Genomic DNA, 21,507 nt, shown 5'->3' on the forward strand with positions numbered 1-21,507 from the left:
TTAATTTGTTATTAAATAACAAAAAAAGAATCCTTGTGGTACTTCTCAATCCAGAAAACCCTTCAAATACCTGTGACTGCATGTGTGTGACTACAAATGCATACCTGAAACACAGACAAGATGTGATGCACATCAATTGAGCAACACATTTTTGTGCCTCTTAGCTGGCTTAGGCTTTCTACTTTGCCAAAAATAGACTGAAGCAAAGAATGATTCCCACCACTATCACAAAGCACACTGCGAAAGTACACAGGGTCCCTTAGGAAATACACCAGGCAACACAAGGAGAGAGCATTGTTAAGTCAGTTTATCTTACCTTTAACTTCAGTAAAATAATGAAGCAATTCATATTAACTGCAAGGAAATACTCATCAGATTCCAGAAGCCTTTGAGACAAGATTTTCAGATGCAAGCAATATCCAATAGATGTTTCCCCACTGCAAAGGACCAGCTTTTTTTTTATTTTGCAATTGCACCTGTTTAAAGTGATTGTACGGCATCCAGGGAGGTGGCCGGGAGCTGAAGATGAGGAATCCAGGCCAACAAGAAGCTATTCCATGTGCTAACACTGACCGTCCTTTCCACGCTGTGACAGTCACCACCACAAGTTGGGAGGTTCCTCGGCCACTCTGCTTTTAAACAAGGTAATTTCATCCAAGTGCCGCATGGGGACATCTCTGATCACCTCTGTCAAGTCCTCGTGAAGCAGAGGGAAAATGACGACATTCAACGCAGGGCGGTCTGCCTGGAAACTAAATCAGACACAGGTTATTAGCCAAGGAGAAACACAAATTCCCCAGTGCAGGAGAAGGGGATTGCACAGATGTAGATCGTGCAGCGGTAGGGGCAAGGATGGAGTGCTCAAAGGAGGCAGGAGGGGCAGCTGGATGCCAAGGTTTCCCACCCTCCTGTGCGTCACTGCAAAGCGCAGGCTGGGCTTGCACCCTTTTCAGGGTGACATGAGCCCAAACATGGGAAAAGAAGAAAAGTTTAAATAAATAAGTAAATAAATCACAACCTACAGGTATTCTTAGAGAATCAGAGATCCCAAGAGCTTTGCCCAAGCTGGCCAAGGTGCTCAGAGATAACATTTAAACCACCTACAAACCAGCAAGTTGCAGAGCCATTAAGAAAATCAGGCCAGAGCAGTGCCAGGCATTCCCTCGGGGCTGAACCTGGGATTATCACTTCAGGCTGGGTAGTTCTGCATGCAGAGTCTACACTCTGCAATTAGAGCACAAGCAAGTTTAGAAAGCTCAGATCTGCAGGTGTGTGTGTGTGTGTGCGACTTCAAGCGCGCACACACCCTGCAGCCTCCTTTTTAATCCAAACTGCAGAAAATCTGTCTTGGCACCACAGGATTTTTTGCCACTAGAGTTTTGGGTTCCAGTTTCTGAATCTACAGCCTCAATTGGTCCCCACTTAGAGAAATCTGCATTCTTCAGCCCTCCCAGCTCTTCTTGCCATCATCACACCACTGCCTCTGCCTTCCAGCACCTTGCAAGCGAGAGGTGCAATACGACAACATAAGAGAGGAGCAGCAGGGTTAGAACTACAGAGCAGAGGAAGAGACCAGCGCAAGTTAAAGGCATTTATACAACGTAAAAGGACTTTTTTTTGTGTGGCTCTAAGTCTCCATCAGCAAGTACTCTACATGATAGTAACCTGCTGAGTAAGAGAAGATAGGGGAAGAGAAACAGCATTACTCAGTGCAGCATAACAAGAGTTCAGTCCTTTAAAGCTGGGAGGTAAAGAGAAGTTATGATATAGCTTAAGAGTTACACCCTTCAGATTAAAAGACTTATGACTATTACCCCATGCCATCACGATGCTTCCTCCGAACCCCGTGACGAGGGCCAGTTTGTTATTGCTCTAAAGGAGGCAAAGCCAAACTGGCAGCATCAGTATCTCGAGGCTGAATGGAGTTGTGGGTTGTTGAAACAAGGATTCACTGCCCAACAAACTTCTACAATATAGACGTGTGTTTGGAAAATTCCCAGCCCATCTCTAGCACTGAAATGGCCAGATTTCTGTCAAATGCAGAGGGAATGGCTAGAGATTTGTCTGCTGGAAACACGTGTGACAACCCCAGGTGAAGAGCAGCTGAAGAGAAGGCCATGAGACACAGGCACTTCTCAGGGAGAGGTGAGGATGTTCCCATCCACAAACAATTTGGAGTAGAGCTGCCAAAAACACAGCAGAGAAACTCCCATTCCAAGGCTCGTTGCTCAGTCCTGGTGGGTTAATTTGCCTGAACCTCGGTAGCTGCAGGAGTAAGGATTTCCAGCAGCAAAAAAACTACCCAGGGCAATTTTATATCTTTCTGCATCACAGACCTGCCCTTCATGCCTAAGGGCTGGCAGAAAAGGACACCGCTCCTTGAGTGGATCTGGGGCTTGTGTAGGAGCTGAGCGGTTTCTTACTTCCACAGCCCTGCTTACAAGAAATCAACCAGCAAATAAGTGCTGATCTGGGAGGCAGTTGGTAAAGCCTGCAGTGAAATTACACAAAATACAGCAAATGCCTCTTTTGACAGCCCCTCCTCTGCCTCAGCTCTTCATGTTTCTTATCCAACACCACAGTCCTGCAGAGAAAATCATGTTAATAGACCAAGTTTACTGAAGTTCAGCTGGGAAGAAACAGCCGTCTCCCCAAGGCAAAGAAACCTCTGCCTCTTCCTTTGTATATAGACTCGCCCAAATTAGATCTGCACGCTACCTTCTCACCATATACAAATTGTAGTTTATAAGCAGCCTTTACACGTAGCTATAAAACTGAGAACCTAGACGAGTTTACATGACAATCTGCCACCAAGACAACTGAGAAACCCCCAACACAGTAAGGACACCTTCCAGAAAGGCTGGGCTGATATGAGAGGTTTGAACTTGATCTGGAAGACAAAAGAAAAGAAAGCTTTGTAATTTTCTTCCCCCCCTCAACAGGAAACTCAATATTACTGCAAACCTTGTAAATTCCATACCCAGCAAGTTGACGCCAGAGAATTCTTTCCATGTACAATTTGTGTGATTTAAGAAAAAAAAAATCAAATGCACATGGCTCACTATTATTCTCAGCTAAATGTGCGTGCAAAGCCTCTCCTTTAACTGCCTGTTAAAAAACACCCTGATTTTAACGAGCAGCTGTCATAATGTTAAACTGGGATTAGCAGTTCCCAAAAGCAGACTCACTCTGCAATCTACACTCCTTTAGTCCTTCCCCGGAAGGCAATTCCTTTCTTCGTACACCTGTCCAGGTGGGCTAGATTAAGTGAGAAGCACTTAGAGCACTGGTTCGAAAGGCCCCAGGCACGGGGAGGAGATAACAAGAAGGGGAAGAGATCGAGTTAATGAGTTGCAGAATAGCTCCTGTAATCTTCTTGACGGTTTTTTCCTCATTCCACACCTGGATGGACTTCAAACTGGATCTACCTCTGCAAGCTCACGGCTTGTAAAATGAAAACCCGAAGGACAGAGAAGGATGTCGACCTGGGGAGACAAAAGAGCTGCAGTTCCAGGCATGAAACCCTGCTTTTTTTCTAAGGGAAAGAAGCCAAGGATATGCTCGCTTGCTCTCTCCTACAAAACCTCCAGACTAAACTGATCATGGTTAATTAAACGAAAGCAAGTTTTCTAGGCAACTGAGTAGCAGCCCCTTCAAAACAGATCCTTTAATCAGAAACAACCACCAGGATAACAAAGAAAATACTCCTCTGCACATATATTTTCCAGCATAGCCTCTGGTCCAGCAGATTCAACACTAAACCAACAATCACCCAGCAGGAACTTTTACAAAGAGGTCTCTGAAGTGTCCTCGTTTGGATGTGGACACATAGTGGGTCTGGCTTCAGTGGCCAGCTGGAATCATCCACGAAGCTGGGAAACAGATAGTAAAGCGCACCCTGCATCACAAGTTCCTCCTGGCATCAGCAGAGCTATAGCCTCATGTTACAGATAAATCTTGAGCACGTGGCTGAAAGGGTTAATGGTGCTTTGGTTTTTTGCCTCCAAAATTATCCCAGAGCAGGTGTGGACTGGACACAGGAAGGTTATTTTCAAGTGAACAGCTTGGTAAATAGCATAACACTACGGTCTCAATTACTTGCAAGCAACGTGGCAGGATCCAATATGTAGGTCAGGGACAAAGTCAAAATGAAAGGGAAGTCAGAGAAGTCCTCTAAAGCAAGGCTGCACTTCGATCAGATTTCCTCGATTTTAGCAAGACAAAAGGGTCACTCCCTGGAATGCAGCTACCTCCTGGCAAACACACTGTTCTGTTTTCAGACCCACCTCTAGAAAGAGGCCAGTTCCCAGGATTCCACCTGCCAACAGAGCCAAAGGGCAGCCCAAAGCCATAGGAGAATCCCACCAGCCAGCTACATTATGACCCTCTGCAACCCTTTGACCACAGACCCCAGATGATGACAGCTCTGCTGCATTACGTACTGCTCAAACATACCTCCTCTTACTTGTAAGGAAGGGGCAAGGCAGTTTTTAGGACCGAGGAATCTATTTCCACTTGAGATTTCCAGAGAAACCTAAGAAAAGCCCCACATCAAGTTCATACATTTCAGCACATCCCACTCCACAAAAGCTGGCAAGCAGGATTAGGGGCACGCAGGGTATAATTAAGCACTGGCAACAAAAGCAGCACACACCAGATAAAACAAGGAAATGCAGCGTATCAGGAGTGGAGCAACGCCAAACTTTTGACCTCCACAATCTGAGATGAGCTTACAGGAAAAGAGGCTCTAGAGAAGGAGAACAAGGAAGGAAACCAGGAGAAGCTTGATACGGTGGAAGAGCACCATGGGAACAGAGCAGATGTGGACTCCACAACCCAATCTCTGCTGCAGTTGCACACCTTCTCCCCCCTCCACTTGGACTTGCCCACAGGCTGGTGAGGTGCTTCTACAGAGGCCCAAGTTTCCCAAGAGAGGAGAATTCAGACTCACTTTTTGCCAGGTTCACAGCTTTTTCACGTGCTTGCACAAAACCCTTGTTAATCCTCTGCCAGGCACAGCATAACTGTTTTCTCTGGAAGACTTGCTCACATCTGAAAGTTCAAGCATGGCATCTGTCTTGAGAGCTTCAGCCAGCGTACCTGAGCCAGGCTGGAAACTCCAGTCCCTGAAGTATGGCACAGAGGGACAGAGGAAGTGCCAGGACAAGCTGGAGCAGCCAACAAATGGCACGACCCAACACCCACACTCACATTTCTCTCACCTTTTAAGAGAAGGCCAGACATAAACTTAAATTTTGTTCCACAGGCCTTGTCCTGAACTCAGTACCAGGGAACTGCAAAAGCTCTCTTTGCTTACAGTGATTCCAATAGCATAAAATGAAGCTTCTCCACAGCACCTTCCAGTCACACCAAAGAAACTGTAGGTGGGATTCCCCCAGGCCCCTTACTCTGTAAATAGGGAGGAGCCTTGCTCCCCATTCATCCCCCAGAAGCCTCTCAAGAGGGGTCCATAGCCTCCAACATAAAGACTCTAAAGCAGACCCATTCCTTAGTACCATTCTCACTTCCAACCTTGCCAGAGTACCAGCACTGAGCAGACTTCACGTTCTAACCTCATAAACGGACTTAAAAAGTTCCCAAGGAAAGCTATTATGATTCCTCAGGTTGATCTTAACTCCACACAATGAGATATTTCCTCCATAAAGTGTTTCTCTTTAAGGAAGTTTTCCATTCTATCATCTCTACACAGACAAACTACATGGACAAACCAGCAGTCTCCTAAGATCTCCCGTTTCCTCTCACCTCCAGGCCACCCCATTACAGCCACCAACGGGAGACGGAGGGACATAGATGGGGCTCTGGAAGCCATTCGCTCACAGAACCACCAACTCTCCCATTATCTTCAATGCAGCATCCTCTGACACTTTATCACGTCATGGGGAAGCAGCAACACACGTCACACTCACCCTGAGCGGAGGCAAATTACATCTCTACTGTGGTTTCTTTCTGTAAGGCATGAATGATGTTCCACTAGACCTCCAGCAAGCTGAGGTTTATATCAAATGTGCTCGCAGATTGAGGTTCGTAGATTATTTTGCCATCTGAACTCTGCATCAGTCAAATGTGACCGGACAAGTAGAGGGGGAGGGAATAAGAACCCAAAGAGCGATGCCAGAGCGCCCAGGACACGTCCTAGGGGAGTGCTCTGCCAGAGCAAGCTGAAAGTTATTTCCTAATCTCTTCCACAAATTAAAAAGCTACTGCAATAACAGCTCAATTAGATTTATTTTACTATGGAAATGCTTTAAAGCTGCAGTTAATGCTTCCGCTCAGCCTTTTACACCCTCATGAAGAGAAAGCATGACAGTACTCTTCCAATATTATTTCTCAGCCAAGAGAGAGAGAGGAGGACACTCCCTGAAACCTATTTCATGCACAAACCAATCTACCCTCTGAGGAGGGTTTCAGGACTGAATTCCCTTCAAAACACACGAAGCAGCAGTCAGAACAAGCCATTTGGGTCAACCACGGGAATGCATTTAGTAAGAGGGATGTTGCTACTCTCAAAAGAAGATAAACATTAATGTGCCAAATTGGGGATGGTCCCACAGGCCGTGCTGGCTTGTAAAGTATCTGAACCCACCCATAAACAACATCCCTGGTCGACGCGAAGGTGTCCAGGCCACACCTCAAGCCGGGTAAGCCTTCGCCAAGCCCACTAAGGAATTCTTGGGTAACTCAAGCTGACAAGGATGCAGTTTGTTATTCAGTCTGTGACAGAATGATTCAGGGGTTTCTAAGAGCAGGAAATGAAACAGACAATGAAAGCTGGAACAGGATGCTAATGATTCACTACACCAGCCTAGCGATACATTAAGCCTTCTGCAATCAGACGCAGGGCCTAAGCCCACAGCGCGCTTTAGGCTGTTGGGGTGGGATTGGGAGCAACCGTGTGGGCTCTGGGATCCAAGAAAGCCAGCAGTGTGCTGCAAGAGACTTTTTCAAGGTCAGCAGGGAGAAAAGGCAGTCAAGAGATGAAAAAATACCAGCTTGAAAATCTCAAGTAAGCCCTAGGTGGTAACGCCGGCATTTTGCAGTGTCAATACAATTGCGGCAGTCAGGTGGGCAGCGCAGGGCGCTGGACGGCTCTGCTGAATTCAAAGATGATCTTGCACTCGCTTGCTGCCCTAACCACCCCCTCCCACCCAATCTACCAGGAAAAACAATTAGCCAAGAGGGCTTTTCTGAGGCCAAGCAAGTCCAGGCAAGAGGAGTACTGCAGGGATATCCAGGGCAACAGCAACAAAGAAGGGGAGAAAGCTTAGCTCCAAGGTGAGCAAAAATCTATTTGTGATAGTTCCAAGCCCTGTGGCTAAATGCCAGGAGAGGGATTGGCTCGTTCAGCATTTTCCAAATACTCTGTTTCACCTCCGTGCTCCCACCTGGAAGCCCTATTTCAGCAACTGAATCCCAGGAGGGTGCTTCATCCCTTCAGTGAGCACCATGGCTCTCACCGCCACACAGGGCTGCTGGAATCAGCAGTTTAAGAAAAAATAAGAGTTTCATATTAAAAAGGACAATAACAAGCTGGGGAAAATATAGGTAATGCTATAGAAGCTTGAATAGCAAGATCTAATTCAGACTGGAATAGCTATTCCTGGAAAGCAGCAGGAGTCCTATTGTCAAAGTCACTTCAAACTAAGCATGGTCACAACCGACACAAGCAGAATGAGGAAGGTTAAGGTAGTGTTTTGTTTTCTATGGGTCTTGGATCCCCAGAACAGGCAGATTGTCCTAAAACAGTAAAATTCTTTGCACCTTCCAGTCCTGGTTAACTCTCGGAGTCACTTGAGCCTCACACTCCCTTTGCAAAGCCATTTGCTGGAGTTGGGTAACCAGCATGGCTTGGGGACCAGGACAGAGCTTGAACTAAGACTGCCAGCTCCCTACTCCGACCCCACAGGTCTTGGGGAACGCTGCAACAGGACCTCAGCCCTCTGCACCCTCTCCCAAGAGCTGTCAGACCCCAGAGACGACAACAGCTCTGTAGGGAGATGAGAGCAGCTACACCCAGCTATCCACTCACCTCCCCAAAACACAATTCAGCTACGTTGCGATCTTTCACGTCCTGACCACACTCCCTACCACGGCTTAACTTGGATTGCATGTCTATAAATCACAGTTCACCTCTGTGCCTCAACACTTTTCCCCTATGTATGGAGAATCTCTAATGGCATCACACTCAACAGATTTTTTTTTTTTGCTTTGTGTTTTTTTTTCCCATTGTTGCTTACTTGATCTTCTCCAAGGTGTTCCATCAAGGACTTTTCACAGGCTTTTATTGTCTGGTGTTGTAGAGTCCTTGAAATCATCACAATGACAGGAGCTATCTAAACACTTAAGCTATCCCCCTCAAAATTCTAAAGGAACACACTGGAAAATAAAACCTGCCCTTGAGGCAAAGGGGATGTTTGCCAAAGCATTTCCTACCCCCTCTTTCCAGTCTGTTTTCTGCTGCTAAGCTTCACCAGGAAAGCAAAGTCTCCTGCACATTTGTGAGGTCCCCACTAACCACATCATGTAGCTGTGCAATCCTGAAGTCATCCAAATTCCTTGCCCGCAAGATTTCTGGGGCAGAGCAATACAGGCGTATAAATACGATTATTTAGCATGCAACCCATCAGCAAGCAGGAGGTCGGCTTCCATGGGTCACAGCTCCATCTACTGACTGTTCCACAAATAACAGTGTAGAAATCCTCCGGGAAAGCAGCTCGAAACCCTCAGAGCGGGCATTGGACACGTGGATCTTTGCAAGCATGTAGAAAGAATTCCAGCAACTCATCGTAATAGAGAGATGCAAACCTCCCTTTTGTGCAAAGAAGCCTCTTTGCACAGCAACAGGTCTGGGGTCACACTTGGTCCTACAACCGTGGGTCCAGGAATTGTGATATTTTAGAGTTTCTGGAATTATAGAATCATAGAAACATGGAATGGTTTGGGTTGCAAGGGACCTTAAAGACCATCCAGTTCCAACCCCCCGCGATGGGAAGGGACACCTCCCACAGGACCAGGCTGCTCAAAGCCCCATCCAACCTGGCCCCAAACGCTTCCAGGGCAGCCACAGCTTCCCTGGGCAACCTGGGCCAGTATCTCATCATGAAGAATTTCTTCCTAATGTCTAATTTAAATCTTTTCCCTTCCAATTTAAAGCCGTTCCCTCTTGTCCTGTCATCCCATGCTGTTGTAAAAAGTCCCTTGCCAGCTTTTCTGTAGCCCCCTTCAGGTACCGGAAGGCCACTATAAGGTCTCCCAGAGCCTTCTCTTCTCCAGGCTGAACAACCTCAACTCTGCCAGCCTGTGCTCACAGGGGAGGTGCTCCAGCCCTTGGACCATCTTCGTGGCCTCCTCTGGACCCATTCCAACAGATCCACATCCTTCTTATGTTGGGGTTGCCAGAACTGGACACAGGACTCCAGGTGGGGTCTTACAAGAGAGTGTATTATTAATTACCAGTGTAGTGGTTTTAACAGGAGAGTTATTTAAACAAAAACACCACCCGCTCGGAGCTAAGTGCTTTGGCAAAGTTAGAGTGCAAGTGCAAAAGAGAAAACGTGTTTGTTGGATCTGCTGCTCCCTGAAGGGTGGCAGCAGCTGAGCACCACATGAGAAAAAAAAACATGTCATTTTACAAAGAAACTGAGACCAGACCACTGTCACGTGAAACCCGAGGAAGATCAGGGAAGTGGATATGGATCACTGAAGCCACATCTCCCACTCTAACCACTACGACCTTCTTATGTGCACAGAGTCTCTCTGTAAATCATAAAGGAGATTACCCCTCCCATTCACACAGAAGGAAAAAGAATAAAGAAAAACACCGCAATGATTTATCTGCCCAGAGGGAAACAGTCTTCTCTAAAGCTCAGAGGAGACTTTGTCCTTGCAAGCCTCTTGTTTGCTGATGAGGGCTCCAGATGAGCGCTGTTCTGCTTACTCTGTTTCATTGCAAAAGAGGCAGAACTGAATCAGAGGCTTTTAATGACTTAAATACGTAAACTAATTTGTCCCAAATAGCAGCAAACTTCAACTGGAAAACTGCCTGCAGGAAAGCTGGACACCACAGGGCCTGGTTTAGAGCTGTCACAAGACTAGTAGACACGAGAACAACTATTTTTCTGGGGCCAGTAGAACAGAAATACATAGTATTCTTTAGTTTACATGGAAAGGGAAGAGTTTGAGGATCAGTTCAGGCTTTAAGCCATCGGTGTGAAGCAGGAGATTTAATACTTACACTCCCATCACCACACCCTGTATATATATACACCCTTTCCCAGTACAACTCAGCAGCTGAAACCAGTCTGCTCTCCCCAAATCTGTCCCAGCTTCTTCAGTGACCTGAACCCTCCCATGCATCCATCTCTGAAGGAAGATGGCATTTTCATGCCCACTCAGCTCTCCCACCAGCAAACTACTGGTGCATTCCCAGCCCTGGGCCTTTCCAGTTCCCACTTCCATGTTTTCCCCTTTTACAGGCATCAGGAGAATGGGAGTCACTTTGGTCCTTTCTCCCTGTTCTAAAACAGCACTCACTTGGCTGCTCTCATCCCAAACCAGACCACCTCTGTAGTCTTAAAAGAGGAACTCCCACCCTTAATGAGTCTTGAGGAATAAGGATCAACTCCTCCAGGAGAAAGGGAGGAGACAAAGGCAGGCTCACAGCTTTGCCTTCCCTGCTCTTTCCTCCTCCTTCCCACATTCTCTCCATGCTTTCCCTACACATGCAGCATCTATACGTATTCCATATCACCTTATTTCACTCTGGCCCAAGGATATGTAAGTTCAAACTTGCTGCCCAATGGGCTCCATCAATTTAAAACTTGGATTACAGAGGCACTAGCAGCACATTTCTAAAGGAAGCCATGCTGTGTGACCTAGAGCCTTCTCCACAGGTTTAAGCAATGAACTAGCTCACACAGTCACAGATTTTACTGCATGTCTCTGCCCTTGGAGTAGCAGATAAAATGCAGTCAAGAGGAAGTCAATTCCTGACCCCATCTGAAGGCACATTTGTGCAAAGATGAGAATGGGATCACTGGAAAAGTCACGTGGCTACCGACACTGATGGCTCGTAGAAGACTCCAGGCTTTGCTTACACATCATCTTCTGTATTTTGTTCCTTCCACTTTATTACTAGAGACAGTTGCATGAGAACAGGATCTTTGTTGCTTAGGAGAGCATCTGCTCCCACTGCTTATCCTCCTCCTGCAGTCATAATCTTACGTGACATCAAAATCGTTTCCAGAGCCACCAATTACAATGTCATAGAGGATTATGACTTCAGGTGTAGAATTTGCAGTGGGAGCAGATGCTCTCTTCAGAAAGAAAACCCACACTGCTTCAAAAATCCCATTTTCATACAATGTCTCTATTAATAAAATAGAAAAGAAGAAAAATAGTCTGACAGCCAGAACTGTAGCTAAATATAAAAATTGTTTTAGCATTTCCACAAGGCATCAGCTGCTCTTTGGAAAGTTCCCAGGGTTTAAATTATTAAGAGGTACAGAATGTAGTGAAAATCTGCCCAGGACAGAGAAAAAGAGGGAGAAAAGAGGGAGAAAAGACTGCAGAACAGCGTATTTCTGCTCAGAAAGTGGACATTAAAATTTTGGCCAGTGCTGTAATGGCATCTCAGAGGGGAGGGGAATATCAAAAATGGAAGCAGCAGATCCTTGGTTCTTTCTAAGGATCCCCAAAGCACAACTGAAGTCCACGAAGAAACGTTTTTACAGGTAGGAAAAACAACCTCAAAGAATCCTTGTCGCATTACAAGGAATTTACTTAGATGTTTCCAACAATCACTACCCCAGAAGGACACAGAGTCTTTTAGAGGCAGCAACGATCTACCTCGTGTGCAGTTTAGTAGGTAGCTAACACAGTCACAAGCTCTTCTGGATGCGATCCGTGGAAGCAAGCCAAGTGTAATAAGTCAGTTTGAAGCCGGAGAAGGGCTGGGTGGGAGGAGCACCCTTTAGGATGCAGTAATAACGCTGTGCAATTTGAAATTTTTATTAGAGCTTAACAGGGCAAAGCAGCAGTAGGTGACAAAGAAAACAGACTGAAGGCGGAGGAAAAGCCTTCCAGAAAAAAACATAATAATGGGAAGTCTGTTGCATGGGAAATATTTTGTAAGATGACTGCCACTATTAGAAGGTTTCAAAACGCCAAGCGTAATTAAAAGCTCTCTTTTCAAATGCAGTTCACGGCTCACACACAAACGTTTCGCACCACGTGAGCCTTAGAACGCTGCAAGGGGCCAAGCAAAATGCATTTAAGAACTGCCAAACGTGCAAAGGCAGTTTGTACTGATTCTCCCTCCCACACACCCCGCAAAGAATAACCCTTCACAACAACCCTTTAAAGGCTTTGAATTGTGCTGCCAGGGGATTATCAGTAAGTGACATTTATAAGTGACTAGAGGACAAAGAATTATCTTAGTCACTTGTGGGAAAAGAGGAAAGCTTCAAGGTCAAATCTCTCAGTACTTAAAATGTCGGCAGATGTTTTGTTTATACAAAAAGTGTCATTTGATTTATGATGGAGCTTTACATCCAGAACTCCAACTCAGCCAACGGAACTCAGAGAACATGGGTGGGAATGGAATCAAAAATTCATATAATACCTTCAGATATTTCACCGATTCGCTCTTATTAAAATAAGAGGTTGGTTTGTGTGCCAAGTGGTTACACAGTACCTATTAGCTTCTTGGAACAAGTGCTCCAAGCCATATAAACCTTGGCAAGCAAGGAAATGGAGATAAATCTTCAACAGCTCCAGAAATCCCACATCAACCCCTTTCCGCACTCACCTCCGGACAACAGATTGCTGGAGGTTTTTGCAAACGGTAAGAGATTCTCCCATAAACATGTGGCACATGATGACCTCAAGGCAGCTGGCCATGAATGACATCACTGCGTCAGACTGCAGAGTCCCATTCCGGGAGACGATGCAAAGCCGCTGGAGAGAGGAGCAGTGACTCAGTGCCTGGAAGAACTGGGCACCCGCACAGAAGTACGGCTGTTCCAGCCTGTAAGAATAAACAAAAAACAAGTCAATGTTCATGCTTGGGTTGCTTTCAGAAAGAGGGAAGGCAGCACATGCATGGGGGGCTGGCGAATGGAACAACCGGTGTCCCCCACCGCCTGTTTCACTTTCACATGCGATAACCTGCTTGTGACAGTGCTATGGCACAACAAACCCGACTTTGCCAGCTCAGACCTCTTGCTAGTAACTATTGAACATTCTGTGTTAAAGGACAAGGACACTAATAGGCAGAAAGGTCCTAAACTGCAGAATTCCAGTGCCCACAGGGAGTAATCCTAGTGTTGCAAGTTTTCCACAAAGCACGTTGGGTAAGATGGGCCTTAGCTCTGACCAGCAGATCCATTCTGGTCTTACGACGAGCACAGCTCGGCTTTTGTTTCCTGACATCCACCGAGCAGTGAGTGCAGATTTAAGGACTTGCTGCTCTCGTGCACCCAATGCTAATCAAACTGGTCATCTTTGGTTTACTGCCTACAGAGAAGCAGGTATGAAAAATTCACAATACACAAATGGCGATGCAGAACTTGGGCCTCTGAGCCAACACACTGACCACAACCAACCCTCCTGCATCAGAGGACGGCAAAGGATCAAAGCTACTGCTCTCCCACAGGAAAAAGAACCATTATCAGTTCAACCTTTACCCTGAACACTCGGCCCAGAGAAGAGGGACGGGATCCTCCATTAAGGCTACTCACAATCTTGCATCACAGGACAAAACCCAACATGGTGAGGCCATACCTGAGCCCACAAGTGGTCTGTGATTTAACTGGCAGCATAACAGGATGACGTCCTTCCAGAAACCAGCCTGCAGGAAGCAGAACCCGCTCGGGGCTGGCGCTCCCTGGACACAACATCTGCTTAGTGCAGATTTACTGCAGGGCCTCAGAGCACTTGGGAATCTCAGTCATTGGGTCAGCAAGGCCAAGAGCTCCAAGAGGTTAATCCACTACGTGATAACAGGCTGTCGGTCCCAACCTGATCTGGATAATCTCTGCATAGGCTTTTGTAGTACACGGGAGAATCTCAGCAACTTAATCCTGTTAATTGATAAATTCTTCTGGTTTAGAGCCTCAGCCTGTGACCGCTGGTCAGGTAGCATCGCCTGAAGAGACCCCAACAGCCCTGAGCGCTTTGGGTAATAGCTTAAAATTACTATTGAGGAAATGGGAATCCCTTCCTATTTTTCAATAGTGTTATAGGTCCCTTAAAAGTTTAGGACAAAAAGCACAGAAGCCCCTACAACCTCCCAGCAGGTTTCTAGATTAATCTCTGACAGGAGAGCGAAACTTGCAGTACTGCCTTTCACTCGCTAGATGACAATGTTGCTTTGGAATATCTGTTTAAACTCAGCGTGGAAAACGGGAGTGGGGAAAAAAGGGCAGAAGCAGCAGAGAATTAGCCAAATGAAATGGAACCTACATTACGAGGAGGAAGTGTTAAACATAAAAATCCTCTTAAACCTATATAAAACCTTGGACTTTACTCAAGAAAGAGTAATGACAGCTTACATGGCAACGCCTGGCTGTTACAAGGAGACAGCCTTGTTCATCCCTTATTCAAGGCTCTGTGCTGCCTCTCATCTTTATCACTCTTGGCCTCCATTTCAAAGTCCCTGGAAACTACAGGGCCTGGACTGAGTGAAACAACACTGCCCACCCAAACCTCCTGTCCCAGATCTCAGTTCTTCCACAGCTGTTTAGCCTCCTGAATGTTAAAGATACATTCACGTGACCCAAGCCATTAAGCAACTGAATTTCCAACAGCTGCCATCCCTTGGATGAGAGACCGACACGCTCCTTGCCCGTTATAAATACGGAGCGGTGGAAAATAAAAGCCCTCCCGAGGCGTATTAGCCACCCTGGCTCCTTCCACTGTTGCAATGGATCAGGAACACACACAAACACCAGTCTCAGCTGATGAGCAATAAGTGTAGTCCCACCGTCTGTCTTTGCGATCACAGGAATGACCTTGCAGTTACTATTGTTAGGCATTTTACACCCATTTTGTGAACAGAGGATGACAAGAGGACTGACAGGTTTTAGCAGTTTCACCAACAGAAGCTGATATACAGAAAAAAAGCAGCATATTTCTAAAGCAATAACCTTTGTACTGATATGGACTGGAGCAAGGAAACCATCACAGTTCACGCCCTTTGCTTTCACAAGCACATTTTGGCTACTGTGAAGCTCCTTTATGCACCCTTTAGTATCAGATCCTTGGCAGGATCCTTTAAATCTTCCCAGGAGAGGAACACCAACAGGACAAACTCTAAATCTGGAATGTTTTCTATGTATTATCAAGAAAAGAAAAAGAAATAAAGGGCAAGATTTTAATATAAACAGAAGGCATAAAAATATCTCATTGGAAAACCTAAGGAGAACTCCACATTATCTAGATATTGTAGGAGTCTCATCCTTCCTGGAAATGTAAAGGATGCATGTGCACACAAAGCCAAAAAGTCAACAAAGGCAAAGAGTATTTGACCTAGCCCTGACATGCTGAATGCTCCCAAATATGCAGCATCCACTCTTCCTTATCTGAAAGGAAGGCAGTTGCAGCATAAAGACTTTTTACACTTAAAACACTGGTTAAAGGGCATATCCTGAGCCCTCAAGGACCGCATGCGATATCTTCCTGCTCTCAACAAGTCAGGAAAGAAAATCCCCAGTTCTCAAGCTACTGCAGCCTCTTTTGACCAGAACAGAAACATTCACGGTTTAACACCAGCCACAACAAACCACGCACCGCATTTCTGGAGATCCACAAACACAAGGGAGATGTCCAGCGGCAGCCCCTCACCTGAGATCTCTCAAACACTTGCAGTGTTTCAGCATGTCCATGAGAGCAGACATATAGACCACCTTCCCCATCATGCCCAGGTTGGCCAACGAAAGAGTCCGCAAGTGCTGGCACTGCAATCCGATGTTAATCAGCCCAGAACCTGTAAGAATATTTGGCAGTTGTGCTAAGGTGAGGCTCTGCAAGTAAGTCAATTGGCTAATGGCAGCCACCTCTGAATCCCCCACGCTTTGTGCCCGGACACAAGGAGGCAACGAGTTCCGAATTGCTGGCTCGTTGCGGGGCATGGCAGAGGAAAAACTGGACCCAATTATTTCCAAGGTTTCCAAACATCGGAGGCTTCCCATCAGAGCCCAGAAAACCGAAGACTCTATCTTCTGATTTGCCTGGTCCGCTAAGTTCCTTGGATACGTCTGTATCCCAATCCGCACTTTCTTTCCGAATGTTTGAGGCACCAAATGAGATGCCGTTGGAGGCTTTTCCACATTAGCAGCAACATCTGTGATGGAGCAAACCGGCAGTGCTAGTGAGAGCAGGTGTTTTAGCCTGGACAGGAGCTGGCACAAGTGATTCCCTATGCTTCCCGAGCTGTGATGGTGAGCGGCAGAGAGGTTGAGGTGCCTAAGGTTGCAGCAAGACACAACCAGGCTTTCCAGAATGCTACTGTCAATGTCATCTTCTGCTTTTCGGAACAAGGACTCCGGAGCCAGACAGTGAACGCAGCCACTGAGATTCAAACTGGTCAAGCTTTTCAGGTCTTTCCCACCATTAATAACCCTCTGGATCAGGTGACCGCCAGATAAGGTGCATCGGCTAAAGCTGAAGTAGAAAGGGTTGTTGAATTTCAAGTGTTGCAGGAGCCCAGAGCCATTAATCCAGGCTTTGGGCAATTGTAAAGCATCCAGACGTACATTTCGAGCCATAGAGTCCAGGAGGTTTTTAGTGGCTCCCGTCTCTGCAAAGCTACCAGGGGCAGAAATAAGGAAGGCGTGAAGGTTCTCCGGTGTCCGATCGCTTAGCACCGCCAAGTAAAGCCTCACCACCTCCTGATTAACGTAGCCAGGAGCCAGCCTGGCATAGAAGACGCGGAGGTTCTGGTAATGGGGCACATTGCTCTCACCTACCATTAGCTGCCCAGACAGAATAAAACCTTCTCGTGAGCGATCAAGGATCTCAAAATAAAGCAGCAGTTTCTCAAGGCTAGTGCAGCATGGAACGACACCATATGACGGAGTGTAAAGGGTTTGCTTCAATTCTGAGACACGGCTAAGAGTGGCTTTACACTCACTGCTTAGCTGACTGGCATCAAAACCTGGGTTTACATCTATCGCCAGAGAGCGCAGGTGCTGGAGTGTGGACAGCATCTTTGAGAGACGGAGAGAGGTGATGTGGCACCCAGACAAGTTCAGTTTTACCAGGTTCTTGCACCGTGTTACGTGATCAATAGTGGAGCTGGGCAGCCAATAGCACCCAGCCATGTTCAGCTGGTAAATCTCTTTTCCGATATCCCTCATCAGCTGCTTCACTTTGTCTTTGTTCACCTGTACTCAAACAAAACCAGATTCAATGAGATATACAGCAATGGTGTGCACTGACTCAATTTCACGCCTGATGATGGGAATAACAGTGGTTAGCATTTAGATTAGGCAGCTCATCCAGTGGCCTCAGGATGTTAGCACAGCCTAAGAGTTATTCCACAGCTGGTAGCTGGCTTAGTCTGCCATGCTTTGCACTCAAGATTACAGTTTGTCCAGTTTCTTAGCCTGTGAAGTTCCACATTACTGATTATGAGGCCAACTCTGTTCAGCAGGCAGCAGTGGAATAGAGGACCGTGCCCATTTCCTAGCAGCAAAGTTATTCCAGCAGAACTAGCCATCTACGGAAACTCAAAGAATGTCCCCATTTTCCTTCATCCAGTTTCCTCTTCTGGAAATGAGTAAACGAGGCCTCCCCTTGCCCATACCTGGTGATACAGTTCTCATAACACCTATCACCCTTCATTCCCAAGCTTTAATTTTGTTATAACACAACACAAGCTCTGGCTTGGCTGACTGCATGCCTGATAGCAATACGAACAAGAGGTTTTTTTGCACAACGATATGGAAAAATGTTTTTTGAGGCCATGGTAACTTTACACAACCACAGCTACAAATGGAAAGTCACGTTTACTTTCATTTCAGCTTCCAGAAACACAGAGAAGATAGTTATATAAAATACCGTCAGTGAAAACTAAGGGAGCACAGAGCTGTTCTAACAAAGCATTCTGGAAAACAAATGCTTTTATAAAACAGGTACATTGTTTATTTGATTTCAGCATTCAAGAACAGTTCATTTATGCAGACACATTGGAAAGTTCGACTTGTCAGCATATTTTCAGAAGTCTGATTGGTCTTTATATCTAACAGAAGAAGAAAGCTATTCTCCCCACCTTATAGTCTTCCTGAAGTACAACAGTATGCGTTAGGCTCTTGTCAAGGCAAAGTGTTGCGAGTTTCCTGCAGGTTCTCCTGACATTCAGGACAAGGTCTGTGCAAGGGACGTAGCTTAGGATGTGCAAAAGGATCTCATCCGAGAACTCCATCAAGTTGACGCCATTACTTTCCTCCTCACTCTCCCCGCTTACAAGCTCCTGGGGATAAAAATGAAAAGAAAAAGGAAAAAAAAAAAAAAGAGAAAAAGAAAAGCTACTAGTTCAGAAACTTCAGCAAAGCTTGTGAGAAAGCAAATATCCTGACTCTCATAAGGACTTATCAAGTGAGACAAAACAGAAATGCTTGAATCTTTAAGTACTTCCACCTGCGTGAAGAAACCAAAAGCTTTCCCTCAGAAGACAACACGGAGGCAGTACCAAACTCCACGCAAAGCCATAGCACCTTCACTCACTCTTTCACTGTTGGCTGCTTTAGAATGAGGAGAAAAAAATTATACAATCATTTGGTTGGGAAAGACCTCGGGAAAAGATCATCAGGTTCAACCGTACCTGTCCACTACTAAACCATATCCCTGAGCACTTCATCTACCAGTCTTTTAAACACCTCCAGGGATGGGGACTCCACCACTTCCCTGGGCAGCCTCTGCCAGCACCCAAGAACCCTTTCAGTGAAGAAATTTTTCCTAATGTCTAATCTGAACCTCTCCTGGCACAATCTGAGGCCATTTCCTCTCTTCTGTCACTCATTACCTGGGAGAAGAGACCAGCACCCACCTCATTACAACCTCCTTTTTGGCAGTTGAAGACAGTGACGATGTCTCCACTCAGCCTCCTTTTCTCCAGGCTGAACAACCCCAGTTCTCTTAGCTGTTCGTCTTAAGACTTGTGCTTAAGACCCTTCACTGTATTTACATTCATTCCATTTACTTTGCAGTGCGGAAAAGCGACTGTCTCTCATTCTTTCCATATGTAACACAGTCACCTCTGTCTACATCTTTCCTCTAATTGCCACTGACTTCCATAACCTTAACAGTTACATAACTGCACAGATATATGTACGTACACACACAGAACCACAGTCCTGCTTGCCTCACCCACAGCTCTGCACTGTGCTTACACCTCAACCATAGGAAACCGCGGGGCTGACAGCACAGCTCCAAAGGGGACACGGGACCCCTTTGCTCCTGCACCCCACACTCTCTCCCTTCGACGCTGGGGTGACAGCAGCCCCCCTGCAGCCACAACCTGACCCCGCCGGGACCACCGGGGCCGATGCAGGGACTGGACATGGCCCCCTGTCCACCCCACCGCGACGGTGGCGGTTTGGGGGAGAGGGGCTGGGATTTTGGCTCCATCTTTACCGAAGACCAAACTGGCATTAATGCCACAGCATTCCCTAAGGGAAAGGGATCCAGTCCCACCCCGCAGCCCCTGCGAAACCTCGTAGGGAAGAGAAGGGATCCTGTCCCACCTCACGGTCCCTGCAGCCCCGGAGGAGGGAAAGGGTCCTGTCCCACCTCACGGTCCCTGCAGCCCCGGAGATGGGAAAGGGTCCTGTCCCACCTCACGGTCCCTGCAGCCCCGGAGAAGGGAAAGGGTCCCGTCCCACCTCACGGTCCCTGCAGCCCCGGAGGAGGGAAAGGGTCCCGTCCCACCTCACGGTCCCTGTCCCTGCAGCCCCGGAGAAGGGAAAGGGTCCCGTCCCACCTCACGGTCCCTGCAGCCCCGGAGGACAGAAAGGATCCCGTTCTACCTCACGGCCTCTACAGCCCCGGAGAAGGGAAAGGATCCTGTCCCACCTCACGGTCCCTGCAGCCCCGGAGGAGGGAAAGGGTCCCGTCCCACCTCACGGTCCCTGTCCCTGCAGGCCCGGAGGAGGGAAAGGGTCCCGTCCCACCTCACGGCTCCTGCAGCCCCGCAGCAGGGCGGTCTCGGGGCGCAGTCCCGCCTCAGAACCGGCTCCCGGCCCCTCGCCGCCCGCCCGAGGGTCCCTGTTTCCCCGGCTAACGCCTCCGCGCGGTCCCACCTCTCCGCAGCGGAACATGGCCGCTCCCCGCAGCCGCCCCCGCCGCCCGCCCGGGCTCCGCTCAAACCGGCCGCCTCCCGGCCCGGGTCCCCGCCGGCCCCGCCGCCGCCGCGCGCCGCTTCCGGCGCTGCCATGACGCTACTTCCGTCCAGCCCCTCCGCCATCTTGCTCGCGGCCGCGCTCTCGGCGCCATTTTGAGAGCGGCGGCGCCATGATGGGAGGGGCGGGTCCGTGTCTGGCTTGGGAAAGAGCTTTGAGATCGAGTCCAGCCGGCTGTGTCCTGTGCTGAACCACATCCCCGAACACCTCCCCTGCCCGGCTTTCAAACCCCTCCATCACCCCCCGGGCAGGGGTGCCAGTGCCTTTCTGTGGAGAATTCTTCTGTCCAATCTGAGCTTGAGGCCGTTCCCTCTCGTCTTGTCTCCTGTCACTCGGGAGCAGAGCCCACACCCGCCTGGCTGCACCCTCCTTTCAGGCAGCTGTCGGCAGGGTTGGGGTCTCCCTCAGCCTCCTCCAGGCTGAACAAACCCAGGTCCCTCAGCTGCTCCCCATAACCCCTGTTCTACGTGCACCCCAGGATACCATTTGCCTTTTCGGCCACCAGGGCACATTGCAGGCTCGTGGTGAGCTTAGAATCATAGAATCATGAGGTTGGAAAGGATCTTTGAGATCGTCGACTCCAGCCGTCCCTGTCTACTACTAAATCATGTCCCCAAGCCACCTCCTCTACCCGCCTTTTCAATACCTCCAGAGATGGGGATTCCCCCGCCTGGGCAGTGGTTCCAGTGCTTGAGGACCCTTTCTGCAAAGAAATTTTTCCTAAGGTCCAGTCTAAACTCCTCCTGACGCAGCTTGAGGCTATTCCCTCTTGTCCTGTCTCCTGTCACCTGGGAGAAGAAACCAACACCCAACTCTCTGCAACCTCCTTTTAGGTAGATGTAGAGAGCCATAATGTGTCCCCTCAGCCTCCTCTTCTCCAGGCTTGACGTCCACCAAGGCTCTCGGGTCCTCTGCAGAGCAGCTTTCCAGCTGGTCAGCCCCTAACCTAGACTGGTAAAGACGTTTGTTCCTCCATAGGTGCAGGGCTCTGTGCTGCCTTTGTTGAACTTCACTAGGTTCCTATCTTATCCTCTCCCAGTTTATCTATGGATGCAGCCAGGACATGGATGTGAGAGATGGGACACCCATT

General features: G+C 47.8%; 1 protein-coding gene across 1 annotated transcript; it reads right to left on the reverse strand.

Annotated features, from left to right (window-relative positions):
• Positions 1 to 289: 289 nt before the first annotated feature.
• On the reverse strand, positions 290 to 20,458 carry FBXL18 (F-box and leucine rich repeat protein 18). The gene is given in 6 exon segments (XM_069870590.1): positions 290 to 752; positions 12,827 to 13,045; positions 15,862 to 17,402; positions 18,290 to 18,490; positions 20,319 to 20,366; positions 20,369 to 20,458. Coding segments are annotated over 6 exon segments (2,250 nt in total). The 5' UTR covers positions 20,453 to 20,458; the 3' UTR covers positions 290 to 595.
• Between the last annotated feature and the right edge of the window lie 1,049 nt (positions 20,459 to 21,507).

This window comes from Phaenicophaeus curvirostris, chromosome 16 (assembly GCF_032191515.1).
Source record: "Phaenicophaeus curvirostris isolate KB17595 chromosome 16, BPBGC_Pcur_1.0, whole genome shotgun sequence".
Taxonomy (NCBI): Eukaryota; Metazoa; Chordata; class Aves; order Cuculiformes; family Cuculidae; genus Phaenicophaeus; species Phaenicophaeus curvirostris.